The 18921-nt window shown below is 37.2% G+C and overlaps 1 protein-coding gene across 4 annotated transcripts in view; it reads right to left on the reverse strand.

Annotated features, from left to right (window-relative positions):
* Positions 1 to 18921, reverse strand: part of lekr1 (Leucine-, glutamate- and lysine-rich protein 1) — a 45260-nt gene that overhangs the window by 5303 nt on the left and 21036 nt on the right. For all 4 annotated transcript variants that reach the window (XM_066709427.1, XM_066709428.1, XM_066709426.1 and 1 more), the window contains 7 exons: positions 18038 to 18223; positions 14191 to 14272; positions 8698 to 8775; positions 7726 to 7929; positions 2830 to 2923; positions 1480 to 1644; positions 960 to 1253 (listed from right to left, as the gene is read on the reverse strand). In XM_066709427.1, the coding sequence (XP_066565524.1) occupies positions 960 to 1253; positions 1480 to 1644; positions 2830 to 2923; positions 7726 to 7929; positions 8698 to 8775; positions 14191 to 14272; positions 18038 to 18223 (1103 nt within the window). The remainder of the gene's footprint in view (positions 1 to 959; positions 1254 to 1479; positions 1645 to 2829; positions 2924 to 7725; positions 7930 to 8697; positions 8776 to 14190; positions 14273 to 18037; positions 18224 to 18921) is intronic.

Below are 18921 nucleotides of genomic sequence, written 5' to 3' on the forward strand. Positions count from 1 at the left end.
CAGTCGGTTGTTTTCACTGGTGGTGAGTGGCGATCGGTGCGGTCTCCTCCAGAGGAAGGCCCGGGCTGCAGCTGTCGAGGCCTGGTCTCTAGGGTTCCTCCGCCCAGCGACAGGAGCCGCTGTTGTATGATCAGAGGCGAGGATCCCTCAGCCCCACCCCACCCAATCTCTGCAGGGCTCCGACAGTGCTTAGTCAGCACCGGATACACCCAGCCCACAGTGCGAAACACTGTGATAAGGGAAGAGTCCTGCTCAAGGACGGGAGCTTTACGGATCTGATTAATTTGCGAATTATAGAATAATGACTACAAGGACTGAGGCAGCTGCAGGTCATCTATATGGAATCAATGCCCCTGCTTTCAATAATCAAATTAGATTTTTTTTTTTTTAATTTAACCACCGTAGCAGTAATTTTATGGTTTTAACGTCTACAGCTAGCAAGAAGAAAAAGTGAGGAAAAAAGCATTAACTCTTTTTCTTCTTCTCAAATGGAGCATTATCTTCTAAAACCCATCTGATCTCTGTCATGTGGAATAAATAAATTATTAAATGTAAGTGCTATGGGGATCAATAAAACTTATATCTGGCTGGATAAAGGAGAAGAAAAAAAAAGAAAAGGCGTTTGAAGCGTGAAAGTCCCCTGGCATCGATTTGATATTGTGAACAGATATGAAAGGTTTTAATGCAATCTTGAAATGTAATGAAAGGCAGCACATAAAGGGCATTTTTGCTTTGAAGAAGAACACACTTTACTGTTCAGCATAAAAGAATATGTCAGCTGTAAAATTTGGATAACCCTTGTACTGCTTGAATTGGAAAGAAAAGCTTTGCTGCGAACCAGGGGTCTTCTGGAAAGAAAGCCTGCTGCATGATGAAATCAGAATCGTGACTTGGAGTTTGGGTCAGCCCCCAGAGAAAAGGCTCCATGTTGACACCTAAAGCCGTTCCTCCCCACTCACCTCTGCTTTCAGCTGAGATGATTCCTGTGTTAGCTGTTCCAGCTCCTGACTCACTTCTTTCAGCTGCAATGCCCGCTGTTGCGTGGCTTGTCTTGCTTCCGAGCGCAAGCTGTCTGTTCTGCTCTGCTGTAGCTGGTTGTCCAACGTAGACACCATCTTCCTGAGATGCTCCATTTCTTCATCGTTAGAACTCTCTCGCCTTTTTAAGCTCCTCCGAGCTTCTCCGAGTTCTTCTTCCAGCAACATAATTTCAGATTTTAGCTCCTTGGTGGCACAATGTATAAGAGATGGCACCTGAGAAATAACGAACAAAACAAAACCAAAGAAAAATGTTAGAATTTGTAAGCATCCTAACAGTAGCTGATACCTCTTTTCAGTGATACCAATACCGAGTTCCCCCTATGGACACTACAGTGTTATTATTATTTATATTTATCTTTTATTTTATTTATATAAAGCTAGCTGGTAATAGAACTTGTAACAGCAGTCCATTAAAGTTATCAAAAAGGGAAGGAAATACCTTTTCCTGGAGCTCTTCGTGTTCTTTTTTATACTTCTGGAGTAGCTCCTGAAACTTTTCCCGTTCGATATTTAATTCCATATTAGCTTCCCTTCGTAAATTCAATTCAGTCTCTTTTAATTGCAGGGAAAGCTCTTTTCTTTGTTTTTGAAGTTCTACATCCACCTGAAAACAACAGTTGTATGTATTTAATTAAAAACACTCAGGTCTGTTTTCTGTTTTTATGAACAAACACACAAAACAATTATCATAAAGCATGCTCTGCCACAAATCCCAGTTACCAGTGCAATACAGACTTCAATTTCAGGGGTGCGTAAATTGTCCTGATAAACCCGCTGACCAGATCTTAACGTGAACAATAGGTTGTTAAAAGTGGCCATAGTAGCTCTTAACAGAAACTAAAAAACAACAAAAGGAATGACGAGCAATTAAGACACGCAATGTATTTTAGGCATCTCCTCAAACTGAAATGTGGCCACCATGCTTCATGAAGGAATGGAAGAACAAACACCGTGTGAGAAAATGGCCTCTGCGACCGCTTCCTTAAGTTGGTTAAGGATCCGTGTCAGTTTCAGGAAACCAAAGACTTTGGTGTAATTACACTGAATAAAAAGACATTCCAACTAATATTACTGTGCTTATGGAAACCTCAGCAACCTTGAAAAACAACAACCACCACCAAAAAAAGAAAGATTGTAGACGCCAAATGTGCATACTGGATAGATACTGAGGCCTTTGTGAGCATGCTGCTGTTCTGTCATCCACATGGTACTTGGCTCTGCGTGCCACGGCTACCATCATCATTAATGGAATTTCATCAATGCAGACAAGGCAGGCAACACTCTATTCAAAATGTCAGCGTTACCCATAAAAATGTATTGTTTAATAAACAACTGCAACATAGCTGATATTTGTTGTTGTTTTCTTACTTGTTCAGAAGGCATACCTTGTGCTTTCATGGGCCACTGTTCAATAAGCATAACTGAGATAGAAGTGATAATTACTTTAGCAGACACCACAAACTACACAAAGCTGTGCCTTGTTGGTCGGCTGGAATGGTTAGATCTGTGAATTATTTCTGAGCAAACACCCGTGTTAAAACCAAGACCAAGGACACAGTCATTTTAAACATCAGTTGAGCATGTTTAAAAATATTTTAAATTACTATTAGCCTAACCTTTCACTCACACAGCATTTAATCCAAATGTAAGGAGAGAAAGTCATATAGCAGGCATGTTTAAGCCAGTTGCAGGGAGTAATGGATTACGAAAGTCAAAAACGTTTGGTCTGTTGGCAGAAAAGAGAGGAAAATCATTCGAGTGGAAGCCAGATTGCCTTAAAGCAACATACCTGTGACCTTAGACTTTCTGCATCCACCATTCTTGTCCTGAGGCTCTCTTGCAGTTGCTCAATTGTACTTTGATGGGAGAGCACTGTCAGATCTCTGTAACACATCAAGACATTCACAATTTTACTTTACACACTGGCACTTTAAATATAGCAGCAGAATAATACAACAGCAGTTAGAGGTACCTGTAATGCATAACTACTTTAGTGTATATAACTAAGTTTAAACGTTTGCAGCTATCCCTGGATTTTTTTTAAATCTATATCTCTCTCTCCATATTGGTGTGTGTGTGTATATATATATATATGTGTGTACATATGTGTGTACATATGTGTGTATATATATATATATGTGTATATATTTGTGTGTGTATATATATATATATATATATATATATATATATATATATATATATATATATATATATATATATATATGTGTATATATATGTGTGTGTATATATTACATATATATATATATATATATATATATATATGCACACACACACACACACACACACATATTGATTTTTGATCTGACAAACAATCAGGGACCTCTTTCCTGTTGTGCTGCAAAATAATCCCAGTGCTGCTTGACCCCAGGGAAAATAACATTGTGTCCTGCAGGACTGAACAGAACATATGTACTGCTGCAGAAAACAATCTACAATCATGAAACACAGTATTTGCATTGTTACAATAGGTACAGCTGTTCTCAGATTAATGCTTTTAAGTGTGTGTGAATGTTTGTATGCATGCATGTATGTTAGCATTCAGTAAAGTACTTTAAAGATATGTCATTACCAATACAATCAATATTTTTTAATCTTCAGAAAACAGCAGGATGCCTGGTCCCAGCTGTAATTTTATGCACTCACCCATACGATTTATAATCTGTTGTGTCTTTTCAGAACAAGCCCGTGACAAACATAACGTGAAAGCAATAATTCAAGCAGTTAAAAAAAAAAACAAAAAAAAAAAAACGACTAAATCCTCCAGATGGTTTCTGCTAAGCAGGGTGTTCCACGTTCTTATACAAAGTGTAACTGTGCAACAACTGATATGGAAAATGAATGTGTCTGCATTGCATTTCCTTACAATAATGCGTAGATAATAATAATCTGGCTAGATCTTTTAAAAGGATTTTCTGTTGTTGACACAAAGATTGATGAGCAACGAATTGAAAATCAGTAGTTTAATTCTCTGTCGTGTATTGTTGAATGTATGTATCAGTGTCTCTAATTTCAGAGCAGTACTGTATTTTAATAGTGTTAAAATAACATTGTCTCACATTTCTTCATATTTATGCCTGTAACACAGCATCAACATAATTCAGTTAGTCACTGAAGAATCTTGTAAGACCTTCAAACTTAGTAGAAGCTGCATCTCAGAACACCTGTTTTCATATATGCATGTCAGAGAAAATAAGTTTTGTATATCATTTGCATGAGGGGGAAAAAAGAGGGGCTGTTCCTTAAATTACTTTAGATGTTGAGAAAATGATTTATTCACTTCTAAATAGAATTTGCATTAATAGGGGAAACAAACTACTAAGAGGTTCCATATTTGGTAAAATAAATATAAATCAATACTAATACATTACAAACTTACAAACAAAAATAAGAAGTAAAAAAAACTATTCAGTTTAACTTGAAACAGAATTATAATTCACTCAAAGGCAGCCTTCATACAACTGCATTATGTGGCTTGTTTCACTGGTTGCACTGAAAATATCCTCATCTACCAAATCAGATATTCTTCATCAAGCTTGTACACACCTGTCTATTTTGGGAAGAGGACTATCTGTTTTAGGTTTCCCTCCTGCTGTAATTAGCATAAACCCGGAGGTTAACTTGAATTAAGTTGTTTTTCTTCCCAAAGTCAAAAATGTTAGAGAATATAAAGAAAACAAAACAATATTTTAATATTTCTTTCCAGCTTTGAGGTTATACTGCAGACGGAGACCGCCAACCGAATGAGCTCACCCCCGCCCTGGGGTGAATCATAAGCTCTAGAAGAGATAAACATTACGCAGCTTCAGCAGGACTTCGTGTGTGTGCTTGTTCATTTAGTTTGACTTTAAGCACATTACTTTAAAAATCCAAATTATCCTGGGAAAACATCAAGCTGAAATCCCTGGCAGTGCAGTTTAGTCTCAGAATGGCTGCACTTGCATTTCAGGTGTTGCATCGATACAGTTTTTAATCATCGCTTTGGAGTCCTGCACAGCCATTCTCTCCTTGAACCAGAAATCAAATGCGTTGTGGAAGCCACATCTGGAGGAAAGGATACCTGCAGTCCTTCAGTGCCAGAAAAACTAATTATCCCCAAAGACAAGGTGGCAGTGCAGAAAAGTGAATTTGTAGGGCTCACTAGCAGTCCAATGTAGGAAAAAAGGGATGTCAATAAGTTAGTTATTGCAGGTTATTGCAGGACTGGCCAAGTTGTAACTCGAATTCCTGCTGATAACTATAAACATATATGTGCCGTGATAGTTGAATGTGTTGCCTACACATTGAGTGAGTTCTGTTCGGTCACTGACTGGTGTCTGTTGTTTTATTGTATTTTAAGAAAGAAGGGGACTGCTATTGGTCCATGTGTTCCTTTTGTTAATGCAAGGTATTTAAGACAGATTTTTAATTCTGTGTTTTAGGAATACTGTAGAAGCTATGCAGATCATTGGACCCTCTCTTTTGGAATATTGTGTGGCCCTTAATCTTAATTTTTAAACCTGTGTTTGCAGATTGTAATGGCAGATCAAAAGCTGAGCTCATAGCTGTTAATGGTGTGATAATAGGGGAATAAAAAAAGCTTAACATGTCACTCCGGGAAAATGCATTATAATGAATTAACCCCTTGGTGCTGTGTGACAGGGAACAACAATGCCATCTCCCCTTTAAAATGGCAATTTCATAGAAACAGAGAGGTGGAAGGCTAGTCGTATTTAGTTGAAATGTGTTTCCTGTAATGCAACCGGCCTTCCCATTTGCACGGCCTGGAGAAGATTAAAACACTTTGTTTCAATTCCAAAACTGACAACTTTAAACAAACCTGGAAAACAATCCTCGGCAGAGTCACTCTACTTTCATATCACACCCGTTTTACAAGCTTGGCAAAAGAAAAGAGGGCAAAGATGGTTGTGAACCTGCTTCTCATAACACAGAGCCCATTGCCACAGACTTTGTTTTGTTTTGAGGTACCCAAGGTCTTGTGGATAAACAACTACAAAAAGAGCTCTGTGCATGGATGTTTCTACCTTTGTATTGGTTTTTACTGTGCTATGCCATGAATAAAAATTGTTGTAGAATTGAGCATGGTCACAAGCCTGTCTGAATCAGCATCATCTCACCTCCAGCTGTTATAACAATATACCATTGGGGATTACCAGCATGCCCTCATTTGTCTGGCCATGGTTGCCCACAGCCAGAAGCCCAGTCCTGCAGGATAAATGCTTAGGGTCTGTGTTCCAGCTGAGTTTTACTACATTATTTAACTAAACTTCCTGGGTCACATACATTGGATTAAAGAGAAAGTGTGCAGCAGCAGCAGCCAGACCACAATGATAAAACCATCTACAGGAATTTTAAGACACGCAACATCTTTTAACAAAAATAGGGGGTAAAATTAACTGAGGTTTTGTGTAACAACCAATACAAAATATTTAGAATCTCACTGTGATTTTCATGAATGCCTTTCATTGAATTAGTATGAACTTGGTAATTGTGAAATAGCCTTTTCTTGAATGATACAATTAAAACAAGGAAGTTTTGTCTAATGGAGATTGTAGAGGATGAAGGAAGTGATGACAAAACCATCAACAGTCACTTTAAATTCTGAAAGTTAACAGTGGACTTTATAACATCCCTGGTACACCATGCTGCTGAACTTCTCTTCCTACCATATATTTAACCAAGAAAATAAAAAAACAAATCTGAATAAAAGAAAAGTGTTTCACATTTTGCTCTGCATGAAAAAAAACCTTTTCAAAACAGTGCTATAACTGTCTTGGGTCTAATAATGCTGCTTAAATTATTTTTCCACCCCTAACTTTTTTTTTTTTTTTTTTAATGTTAAATTACTCCATTCAGTGACCAAAACAATTCCATGACACTGATCCATGCATGCGAAGTGAGAAAGACCCAGAAATAGCAGCTGTGGTTTCTGCGTTCACTTCAAAGTTCAAGTTGTGATGTTCTCAAAAATACAAGAATATGAATAGTTTGACTGTTTAACAGTAAATGAATAAACGGCTATTTAAAACTTCAAATATGTTTAGCCCCTATATTTACAGTTGTATCGCACACTTGTGACTTCAAAGAATCCTCTTGACATGGTAAACCATGTAATAGTACTTTTCCAGTCACTCAGTGGGACTTAAAGCAATGTTTGTTTCAACATTTTTCTACTTTTTTAAATAATGAAAAGGAAGTTTTAAAATCCAAGAGACATTTCAGAGAAAATTCACTTCAGCTGTCCCCTTCTTTTCGTGGATTTCATTAGTGTTAAAAGAAAAGTTGGGGAGTCTGACCATATATCTAGAGATGGATAATGAAACCATTTCAAAAAATGTTACTATAAATCCCTATATACATGAAAACAATTTAGATTAATGAAATCTTAGAATAAATTGTCTCAAGTAAAGAGTAGTTTTAACTGGAAATTGTTGGGTAAATCAGAGTGGAACTAGATTTGTATTCTTTTTATAGATATTTGAGGTATTTATAGTGGCTTCGACAGGAGTGAAAAAAGGTACCAGTAATTTGCAGGGAAAAAGCATATGACATGCATCTGAATCTGCTATATATGAATATCTTATAGAACTGAATTCTCTGTCAAGCTGTGTATGGTATAAGCCTGTCTCTTTCATTGTTATATTAATAAAATGTAACAGGTGATAACCTTTCCTTCTTCAGCATTGCGATTTCCTCTCCAGCTTGCTTCAGGGCTGTTCTCAAAGTTGCCATTTCATTTTCTGTTCGTGAGTTTCGTCTTATTATTTCTTCTTCCTTTCTTCCCCATTCAGTGAGCTCCTCCTGTAAACATTTGCATTGCTTTTGACCTGCCAGCCACATTTCTTCTTTATCCCTCAGCTCTTTGCACAGTCTACAAGATAAAATTGATAAGAGAAAAGTTTGGTAGAATGTGTAAATAAATATAAATATACACACACACATACACGTATATATATGTTATATTATTAAACCAGGCTTTCATGAAATAATGATATTGACAGTACACAACTCTATAGAAAACCCTGAACATTGTGACCTATATAGTCTGCACTCAGAAGCTAGCTTCACAAAAATGTGGTGCACAGGTGAAAACAATTTATTACATGTATTTCGAAGAACGGAGGTAATGTGAAATTTATCACCTTTCTGTCTACTTTCTCAACAGCATAAGTTCCTTTTCTGTACTGCCAAGTTCCAAGAGATGTCTCTAAGAGGTAGATTGTTTTTTAAATTCCAGGAGGCTTTTACAATGATTTAAGTCTATACCAAATGGCCTTTTATAATTTTTAAATTATTATTTTTGTCTTTATGGGAAGGATATTTGTCATGTTATAACTTTGTTTTTGTATTTCATTCTTGAAAGATAATTCCACTTCTGCTCAAAAGTAAAGTACATAACCACATTAAAGATACCTGGAAAACATTTTTCTTGCCATGGCTAACAAATAAAAGCTATCGACCCAGAAGTAAATATAAACATAATAATGCTTCTGACCCAATCATCAAGTATTCTGTAAACATAGGAATACACATAGTGAATCAGATTGCATTGTTCTTAAACATAAGTATTGGTCTGACAATGAACAAAAAACAACAAGTGAAGTGTATGATATTGTATTGATTGATTAATAGATTTTACCTAGTTTGAATATTTTTTTGGTCCTTTTCAAACTGAATCTGTCTGTGATGATGATCCTCTATTTCCTTGGATTTAGCCCTAGGAGATCAGAAAAATGTGGTTATAGCTCTGGAGAAGAGTGCGGTCTTAATCTAAAAAGGAGGAGATTACACTAACATTCACTTGAATCGAACAACAGCCCTTCCTGTTTTTTTAAGGAAAACAACACAAAGTATCACTTTCAAAACAACTGGGCATGCCTGTTACTCTCCCAGCTCTTGTAGATTACACTGAATTGGTCTGCAGTGTCCTAGGCAACCCATTCCGATGGTGTGATCTTCAGTCTGTGTCTGGGAGTTTGTGACCTTGTTGTCTATATGGTGTTGGGGTGAGTCAAAGGTCAGCACACTTTACACTCTACTGTGATGTCATTCAACTGAATATTTTGAGGTCTTGCTGGAGAAAAAACAATTGTTAAATATCTCTACACCCAATGTCTGTTATTTTGAGTTTTTCCATGGCCCTAAAAATACCTCACATAATATTCACAGTAAACCATCTAAAGTCTTCAGTATTAAATCAAATACCCAGAATAAACGTTTCTTGAACACCACCAAGGACACCACCCTAGATGGGATTTTGATTTTTAAATTGTGCCATGATGTGAGAAAATGGGTGGTCTCCCAGAAGCCAGCGTCATTCATTAACCAGTTCCAAAAGCTTATAATTATAAACACAGATGGAGGGTTTTAAAATTAGCAGTAAACTTGGATAATTCAGTGGTAGGGATGGTAAGTAGTAAGGAGCCACTAAGAGACAGCTGGAATATGTTACTCTTCCTATTGATGACACTATAACCACAGGGACCATCATAATCTGCTGATAAACCATGAAGGATGCCATTTTTAACAATTTGGCTTGGCATTGCAGTGATAATAATGATACTACCATGACTACTTATAATAATAACAATAATAATAAAAAATAGAAACATATATGTAAAATAAGCCCTTGCAATGCCATGGGAGTTAACGCAAATGTATTCTAACAATCCTGCAAACCAGCTTCATTCCCACAATGACTTCTGTGGTGTGAGGCTGAAATGGAGGCAGGCTCCCCCATGATCAAATTTTCTTTCTATGTGCCATCATCTGAACAGTTGGTGGCGAAAGCACCGTGATAATTTTTCCAAGTGACCTTCCTGCCATACAAAATCAAGATCCAGGAAAAACATTGCATGTCTGGGCTGCGTCTGGTTCTCAGCCTGACAGCCAAAAATTCCTCATAAGGATTCCTGGGGCCTCATCATGTTAAGTGCTTCACTGCTGAGAGAGAGAATATTTTAAACCTTTTGCCTCTCAGGCTCTCTCTTTCACACTAAGGTCAGGTTAAGTGTTGGGGGTGAATTACAATTGATACTGTCAGCTGTGTCTCCTCTGAGAGCTTCTGGACTACTACTCTAGCATAGTGTGTGCCAGAGCTGCATTACACCGGCACAACGTGCAGTACAAGTTTACTATAATAAATAATAATAAATAAATAAAAGAGAGGAAAGAACATACACATATGGGCTTTGTTATAGAGACATGGGATTTAGCACATCTCTGGAAGGCAGGTTGAGGTTATCAGATTATTTGCTAATTTGATAATAAAGCATGAAACAGGGAACTATTTGTGGTGATCAAAATTTGAAATATAGTCTCATCTCAACTCTGTACCACTGACATAGGCGGCAGTAAATCATGTTGCATACAAACAACACATTTGCCATTTCTGATATGGATTTTGATTTTACAACTTTGGTGTTTTGGATAAATTAGAGATACAGGGATATAGCTAACTTTTTTCTAAGCTGAACGGTATATAAATACATTTTGCATTTAAAAATGTACGTTTAGTTTGGTCCAAACAGACTTGCAGTTTACTATTCTACATATAGGCATACAAGCTGGAAATCAAATTAGAAAATGAAAGACAAATGACGGCATTCAGTTACGTAAAGAAAAGTTATATAAAACATTATGTAAACTGCAATAAAAATGAGAGTACAATTGTAAATATCCTCAGGTTTATACCTAGAAGCCATGAATCGATAAGAAAAAATAAATAAATAAATAAAAAATCTATCAGCTCAGGTGTGATGTCCAGGCCACACGAGGTATACACTGGGATGTGACTATATACTGGAGGCCTCTGAGGAGACAACCCATAAACCATATAGGCAGCCGTGAAGCCAGGTAGAGTTATGAAGGATCATAGCTTTTCAGAAACAACATAATAGTTTGAAATGCCCTTAAAGCACCAGAGTGTCCACCCCGGGCACAACCATGCGTCTAAAGACCAGCTTCAGTTTCAGGGTTTGGCAGGCATTCCAGGCGGCTATCTGCATTCACCGGCGTGCGTTTTCCTCCACCCCAGCCCTTCCCCGCAGAGCCTAGTCATCTACATGTTATTAATTAACGTACGCATTCAAAACACATTTCAAGGAAACTCATAATTTGGAAAGTTTATGAGAACAAGCTGTTAGGCAGAAGAAGAAAAAAAAAAAAAAAAAAAAAGCACCAAAAAAGAAAGTTGTTGCAGTTTTGATCTCTCTTTTATACTGGCAAGCTCACAGTCTGCACGGCCAGATGTTGAAATGTACTGTGCATTTGCTGATCTTACATATTCTATTTTAGAGCCTTGTTTTATAATGAACTTTCCAAATCCACATAGTGTGACACACAAATTGTCTGTTTGGTTTAATTGCAGACCAAAAGTGTCAGGGTGGCTGTTTGCTCCTCTCTTTCTGATAATTACAGGGGATATTCTTTGAGACTCAGTAATGGGGAACAAATGGTGTAGGAATCCGAAGCACGCACGTCCTCTCGCAGTATGTACAGAGCATATTTTGGCCACAAAAGACAACATTAGCAGAACATTATCTCTTCTGAAGAACATAACCCAGTCAACAAATGAGGTAATAGCGTGTTGGAGTAGATTTCTGTAAACTGACACTCTCACGTAACGCTTCTCTCGACTGCAGACGTCCCCGATTGGTTTCTCGGTGACTCTGGCCACGGCTTGTTATCATTACAAGAAAGCAGAAAACAGTGCGGAAATGAAAGATAAAACTAAATCAATAGTTTTCAAGCCTCATTGTAATCATTAATGAGCCCATGTCATATATTGGGTATAAAACCAATATACAAGCTAAAATACAATAATGATACAGAACCACTTATATTCTAGGTGATGTGTTCACGATTTATTTTTATTTTTTTAATTGTTGCTAAAAATCTAACTGTCCATGTAATTACACATTATATTATAGATTTTCTTTTTTTACAGTCAGTGCCTTAATTTAGCTGGGTTTTTGTATTAATGTCCTTTGGGAGGTTATTTTTTCTGGCAGAACAGCACATTCTGTCTAAGAGGGCGTTCCATTACGGTCAGCTGTGTTTGTTTTGTTATTTTGTTATTATTTCTTTATTTTGAATTAGGTACATTATTTCATCAATGTTTCAGCAGCATTTGCAGGTTTACTGGTAGTCTGACTTCAATCACATTGTGAAGGAATACAGGCTTTCATGTTTGACATACTTTTAATGATTTACATGCTTTGTTCAGATGTTTAAAACCTTTAATTTTCAAAGAAAGTGTCTGAACGGCTTTAATCTCAAACGAGTGTCTGTGTCTCCATAGCTACAAGGACACCCCACAACATAGCAGGTGTAGAACAATGTCTCGATCAGGTTAGAGGTCTCCTGGTAGTCATAGTAACACTGGCACACACAAACACTGACATCTAGATACAAGATTTAGTAAATATCAAAGCTCTGGTTTTCACATTAATTAAATAATATAGGGGTTTCGATTAGATGCGCTTGAGTCAGCCAGCTTCAGATGAAGCCCAAATAGCCCGTCAAATTTGACCACTTTCTTTTCCTGTGCATAAATGCTTCTTATTCTCTTCCAAACACTGATTAAATCATTCTGAGGAGCAGAATATAGAACAAAGGGTATCACAGAAAACTCAATTCTGAATTTGTCTTTTGCATGTAGAGTAGAAATTCCAATTCTTGACTGTCAGCTCATATTCTGGTTATATGTACTGCTGGATAAGGATCAGTCTTTGACAGCTATTAGCTATAGGAGTGTATAGGTGTTTGACTCAAAAGATAATTTAGTTGAATAATTAAAAATAGTTTTTGGAACTCAGGGGACCCAAAGAATCCAGACTATTAAAATGCTGTTGTTTTTTTGTCGCTGTTTCAAGATATCCCTGTGAAGTCTTGCTTGTTTACACGGAAAACTGGCAAAGACAGTGCTATGTCAGAAGGAAACCATGACACCAATGTTATGCAAAAGGCAATTCGATATTAATGATACATTTACTGGAGATGTCCCGAAGTGAACACACCACCCAGTGTGGAACTCTACATCAAATGGTTTATTGTTCCGAATTGGTTCCTTTGTACAGGTCTATATTAGCCATGTCCTAGTTTTTAAATTCTGCTCTTCATAAAACATCTGATCCCTGGAGCAAGACTAGATCTATCAAATTCCTGTTTAATGTGGAGACATACAGTACTAGTGTCTCCCAAGATCATCTTTTCCAAAGACACCAATAAATAACACAAGCTCTGTTCAATGGAATTACTATGCGTTTTATTTTTATTTCCATCCCATATGCATGTTTTTTTTTTGTTTTTTTTTCTCATTTTTAAATTCCAGGCTCTATCAGACACCTGAAAGATCTGCAACAGTGCTGCAGAATTTCAGTGTTGAAACACATCCCAAAATATTGTACACAAACCCTGGAGTGAGAACTGGTCAGGAACCCAACCCAAGGTGGTGGCTCTTTGTATTCAATTTTACAAATCTTGTTTTAAAAACATATATTAAAAAGGAATTCAAATATGGTGGTAAAGCATGACCACAAAAAAAAAGAAAAGCTGAACAGTATATACAAACTTGGAATGGTCTGTAAAATGAAAGGCATCCCTTTTTGTTTTGGGGGTGGGATTTTAGGAGGCAGGGGGTTGGGGGAGGTTGTTGTTAAAATGTCCTTCAGTATCCAGATAAGAAATACATACACATTATCCAGTTAAGAGAGATGGAAACAGAAACCTATTTATGAGTTAGTGTTATTTATGGGAAGGGAGTGAAAAAATTAGGAAACTGAAACCTATTGAAGAGTTAAGGTGTTATTAATAGGAATTCACTCAGTTACAAGAGATGGAATTTGAAACCTATTTAAGATTTAATGTTAATGAGATCCCAGATGTGAAATGTGCATTGAACCCATTCCCAACCAATATGTTAGCTAAATACACATGTTTAGAACAACCCTGGGACTCAATGAAAGGGCAGACTTGAGGAGATGGTGTTTGACTCTTTTCTAGTGCTAGATGGTCGTTTCTTTTATTCTTTCCATCATTCTTGAAAGGTGCTGCTCACTTTTATTTTAATTTAAGCAAGCGGGAGAGTTGCAGCAACCTGGCTGCTTCATGTAGAACAGCAGACACTTACTGGAGCAGCTGCTTCAAGTGCTCCCTTTCAGAAATGAGCTCCCGGAGATCCAGCTGTAGAGTCTTATTCTGATTGTTTAAGTCTGTAAAAAAAAAAAAAAGTGAAATGTATATGACTTCATCTGCTGAAATACTGACATTTTCAGAAAGCATGCAGAAATGAAAAAATGTCTCCTGTGGTTTCACTAATGAGGCCTCTGTGTGTGTGTGCGTGTGTAATAAATCTGTTGTAAAAATATGAGGTCCTCTTTCTTTACAATGCGGCTCAGAGAAGTACAAGTTCATAAGACACTGAAGGCAAATTGTTGAATAGCTCAGAGCGAATAAAATGTAAAGTTAACTTGACACTTTGAAACTTCACTGGTCATAATGTTTGAAAGCTGTTAATAAGCACTTGCTGAAGGGACACCCCTGATGATAAGATGCCCTGGGCATTCTTCAGTGTCAGTGTAACAGACCAACAGATGTCAGTAAAATGTATGTCATTTATGCAACATTTGCGTTCTTACCAACCCTCTAGTTATTGTAAGACTCTTAAATGTGCTACCATCTGTACCATCAAACCAAAATACATGGAAAAAACGAATACAAAATAAATATTAAAAAGGGTCAGCTCGGCCTTTTACAGTACACTTTTAGGCCTAAATACAGAAGATAGTGTTTGCCTAGCCCTCTGTAATGAAACACTGCACTGCTTTTCTTTCCTTCTTTGCAAAACTGTTGATACCCAATGCCGCAAGTAAGATATCAAATTAAACGGTCTCTTGCATTACCACTGGAGGTACAAAACCTCGAAACCTAAGCCTTCCTTAGAACCCCCCTTGCAACAAAAAAGAAAGAAAAACCTCCACAGTTCAATTATTGTGAATAATACAGAAGGGCTAAGCTGTGTGCCACCGTTAATTTATCCTCTGCTACCAGAGTTACATGAGAGAAAGTGCAACACAGTACAGACAGAAATGGTGGAGTCAGGTAACTGGATGCACTCTGCTGAAACTACACAGAACCCTGCAGATCTCATTCAGGAGCTAACATTCATGACTGAAACATCTTAAAAATACAAAAACTATCGAACACACTTTAAAATAAATTAAAAGTAAACTTATAATAAATAAATGGCAATGACACTTTTTGTTTGCTTGTTTGTTCTGTAAATATTAAATACAAATAATAAATAAATAATAAAGAGATGCTTTCAAGCTTTGAAAATATACTCAAGTCATTTTAAATGTCAGTGTCAAGTAAGAGTTAATATGAAATCATACATGACTTCATATAACGGTCAGTCAGTTTTGGCACTGGAGTCAGAGAATGGAAGGAAAATTGGATGGGGACAAGAATCACGGGGCACGTTGTATTGTTTGTGGGGGTGGAATGGGGGTGTGGAAGGAAGTAAATTATTTTAATAGCAGTGCACAGAACAGTGGCACACTTTACTTTCAAAAATGTGACGCGATCTGTAAATACAATTAAAAGGAGGAAGCATAGCATTTCCCTCAGTGACTCAAGGAGACCACAGAGCCTTTGACAAGGCGATAGAGCTGCTGCCAGTTTCTCCATTGTACCAGGAGAAACATTCCATGAAAATATTATTGTCAAAGCAGTCCCCTGACAACTAGCGTCCACTGGAACGGCAGTGGAGCAAGACGCCCTGACCCTCCAGGAATAATTTGCTTTTCAACCAAGTGGCCGAAAGTATCAAGCAGCTGTGAGAGAGAACTGATGGAAGCGTGCCAAGACCATCTTGGATCCAGCGCTGCAACTGCTTTCTAATAGATGAGCTTATCAAACAAATTAGTTGTCTGATGTTTTCAGTAAGGCAAAAGGCAATAACAAGCACGATATTTAAACCAAACTATTTTTAAAAGCTACAAATCTAAACCTGTGGGGCTTTGATAGATAAGCATCTGAATAACATAGCCCGTGCAGTGGAAAGTCCGATTTGACCTCTACATGTACATTAGCTAAACACATCAATTTGGATGTTATTCCATACAGGTCAGAACAAAATTACTTTCCTAATAATAATGAAGGTGTCCTATTCTCATAAGTCTTGCCTTTCACTGAAAAGGTTTGTTTGCAATGTAACAAACCATTCCCTATACCAGCTTGAGGTGTTAAGATTTTAGTCCACACTTTCTGAAACCCTTTTTAGGTTTCTATACTTCTCAGCTGGATTCACTAAAGATACAGAAAATTGTAGAACATGATTGCATCATTAGGTTACTTTTACAAAAAAAAAAAAAAAAAAAAAAAACTTTTAAGAAGTTGAAAGGTTGAAATATTGGCATAATTTTTACTCAGCATCTTATTTAAGTCCCTTCCATGCACTTACATTTGTCTCTCCATTTTCCATTTGAGGTTTAAAGTGCCTGTAGTTTTAATAAAACTCTTGTGGTTGCAGTGTGTATGTCACCCTGACTTTTCTTTTAAAGGGAAGCAGAATTCTTGCGAGTGTTTTTGTGAAGCAATACACTGATAATTGCCTTCCGGTCACCATGACCCTTTTAGAAAGTTGGCTGAGACATAAAGCTATAGGCAGTTCTCTTGGAAAACAGAGCTTCTTTATCTCTCCACACTTTGTTGTGCTATATATGTAATATGAGCATGCCATAACTTGTCAAATTAATTGGACAGCTTTCCATATAGCCAAGCTTTTAAAACACTTTTTTTTTTTTTTTTTTTTTTTTTACATATCTGAAAATCATTATAGGAACTCCAGTGCAGATCATGTAGAAGAGTTCAGAGGTCAGCTCACAGGAAGAAATAACCAGGGAACTTTTTAACACATAATTAGGAATTAAAATGAGACAGACACGGGACTGGGTGAAATGGCTTGAACTTTGAATTATGCGAGAAATCATCAAAGGGTGCACAGGAGACGTGCAGATTACGACTCACCATTCTTAACTGTTCTTGCTCCCACAGTGCATTTCTTTATCTCATTACTGTGCATGCTTTTGCCTGGGCCTTCACTGTCCCATCTGTGTCTCTGACATGTCTGACAATGATTAATGAGACCAACTTGGAATAAAATTTAAAAAAAGACAGATGACTCCTCGTGAGTCCTAAGGAGGCCCATAAAAGACATTTGTTCTCAGATATCATTTATAAAACATGTGATGGTAAAAAATAGTTCCCTGAAATTTACTCCACTTTACTCAATTCATTATGGGTTCCTCTTGAAAACCATGAGTTGCAGTGGCAAGATGACTAGCATAATAACTGTTCATATGACTCACAAGTTATAATTTTGTCATTGTGCTATTCCTGGACATTTCTAATAGAGTTTAACATTAAAGAAAAAAGGTTGAAGAATTGCAGCTTCTCAAAATGGTACGTCTCCATCTCCCTGGCCCGACATTGCAATAAGCCCGAGAGCTGTACATGTAGATTCTAATCCTCCTATGACATCCATTATCTTGTTATTAAACTGAATAATAAAACTGATAAATTGATTGAGCTACATATGCTCCATAACCTGCTGTTAACCAAAAAAACAATGTCAAACTAGAGACCAACAATGATATTTAAAAAAATCTAAATAAATGTGAACAATATATATTTTTTCTATTCTCCTGAAAGCAGCATTAGGCAAATAACATTTTGATCTTTATTTCCTGCTTTTATCTTGATATTTGAGAACTTTGGAAAAAACATGCTGCAAAACAATGGTTTGCAAACCAATGTGCCTTTAAAGCCAAGCTGATGATGCACCGTATAGGTTTCAAATCCACTGCCACACCCCTGGCTCTCCCAGGCTCCAGTCACTCCAATTACACATGCTTCCTGTGTCAGCCAAGGGCTAACAAAACAACACGTTGTGCTGTGTACAAAATGTTACCTACCAAGCATTTCATTTTGCATTTGACGGTTCTGGCGCTGCAGCTGTTGTTCACTCAGGGACAGAGCTGCAAGCTGCTGAGAGTCAACCTGGGCTGTGGCTAAAGCTTGCTCCAGACTCGCCTTCTGCTCGTGCAGCTGCAGTGTCTCTGCCTGCGTCCTGACCACAGTTTCCTCCAGTGTTGAAATCCCTGGAATAAAGTCACAGTGCTTCTTGACATACCCCAACTTTAAATATAAAGGTCCCCAAATTGTCTACATTAACAGTATAGAAGACTAACTAGCAATGTACACAATGTGCATACAGTCAAGCCTTAAAATTAAGGTGAATATATAATAAAATGCATGAATTAATTAATAATTAAATGATTAATGTTGTATGTAGTCCTTGCCTTGTGTATGGATGGAGATGCCTCTGTTGAAAACCCTTAAGTCCGATACACACTTTTATTGTAGATAAAAGGACAAGACAAAGACAGCCAGGACTGCAATTCTCAGCACAGCTCAGGTTCAAAAGGTGAACAGACCCCATCCGCTGCTGCCAATTCTGTTTACTGCTGACCAGCTTGACAGTGAAAATTTAAGTAAACTAATGTGGCATTATACATGTACTGTAATATAACTGAAATTGTATCACATTATTGCATGTCTCTGAATTGAGATGATTGAGCGGCTTTGTCACTCATCTTTTGTTCTGCACTGAAGGACTTTGTGAGGAACACAGCTGTTGTCTTTTATCAGGTTAAAACCACACATGTAGGAAAGGGCTTCATATCAGTCAATTTGTATGCAGATTAAATAAAAACGTTTGTCCTCTGGGAAGAACATAAATATATATGACAGAGATGTGAATTGTTACCATTTTTTCCCCCCAACATAGCTAACAATA

The sequence above is a fragment of the Amia ocellicauda genome, chromosome 7, assembly GCF_036373705.1.
Source record: "Amia ocellicauda isolate fAmiCal2 chromosome 7, fAmiCal2.hap1, whole genome shotgun sequence".
In the NCBI taxonomy this organism is placed as follows: Eukaryota; Metazoa; Chordata; class Actinopteri; order Amiiformes; family Amiidae; genus Amia; species Amia ocellicauda.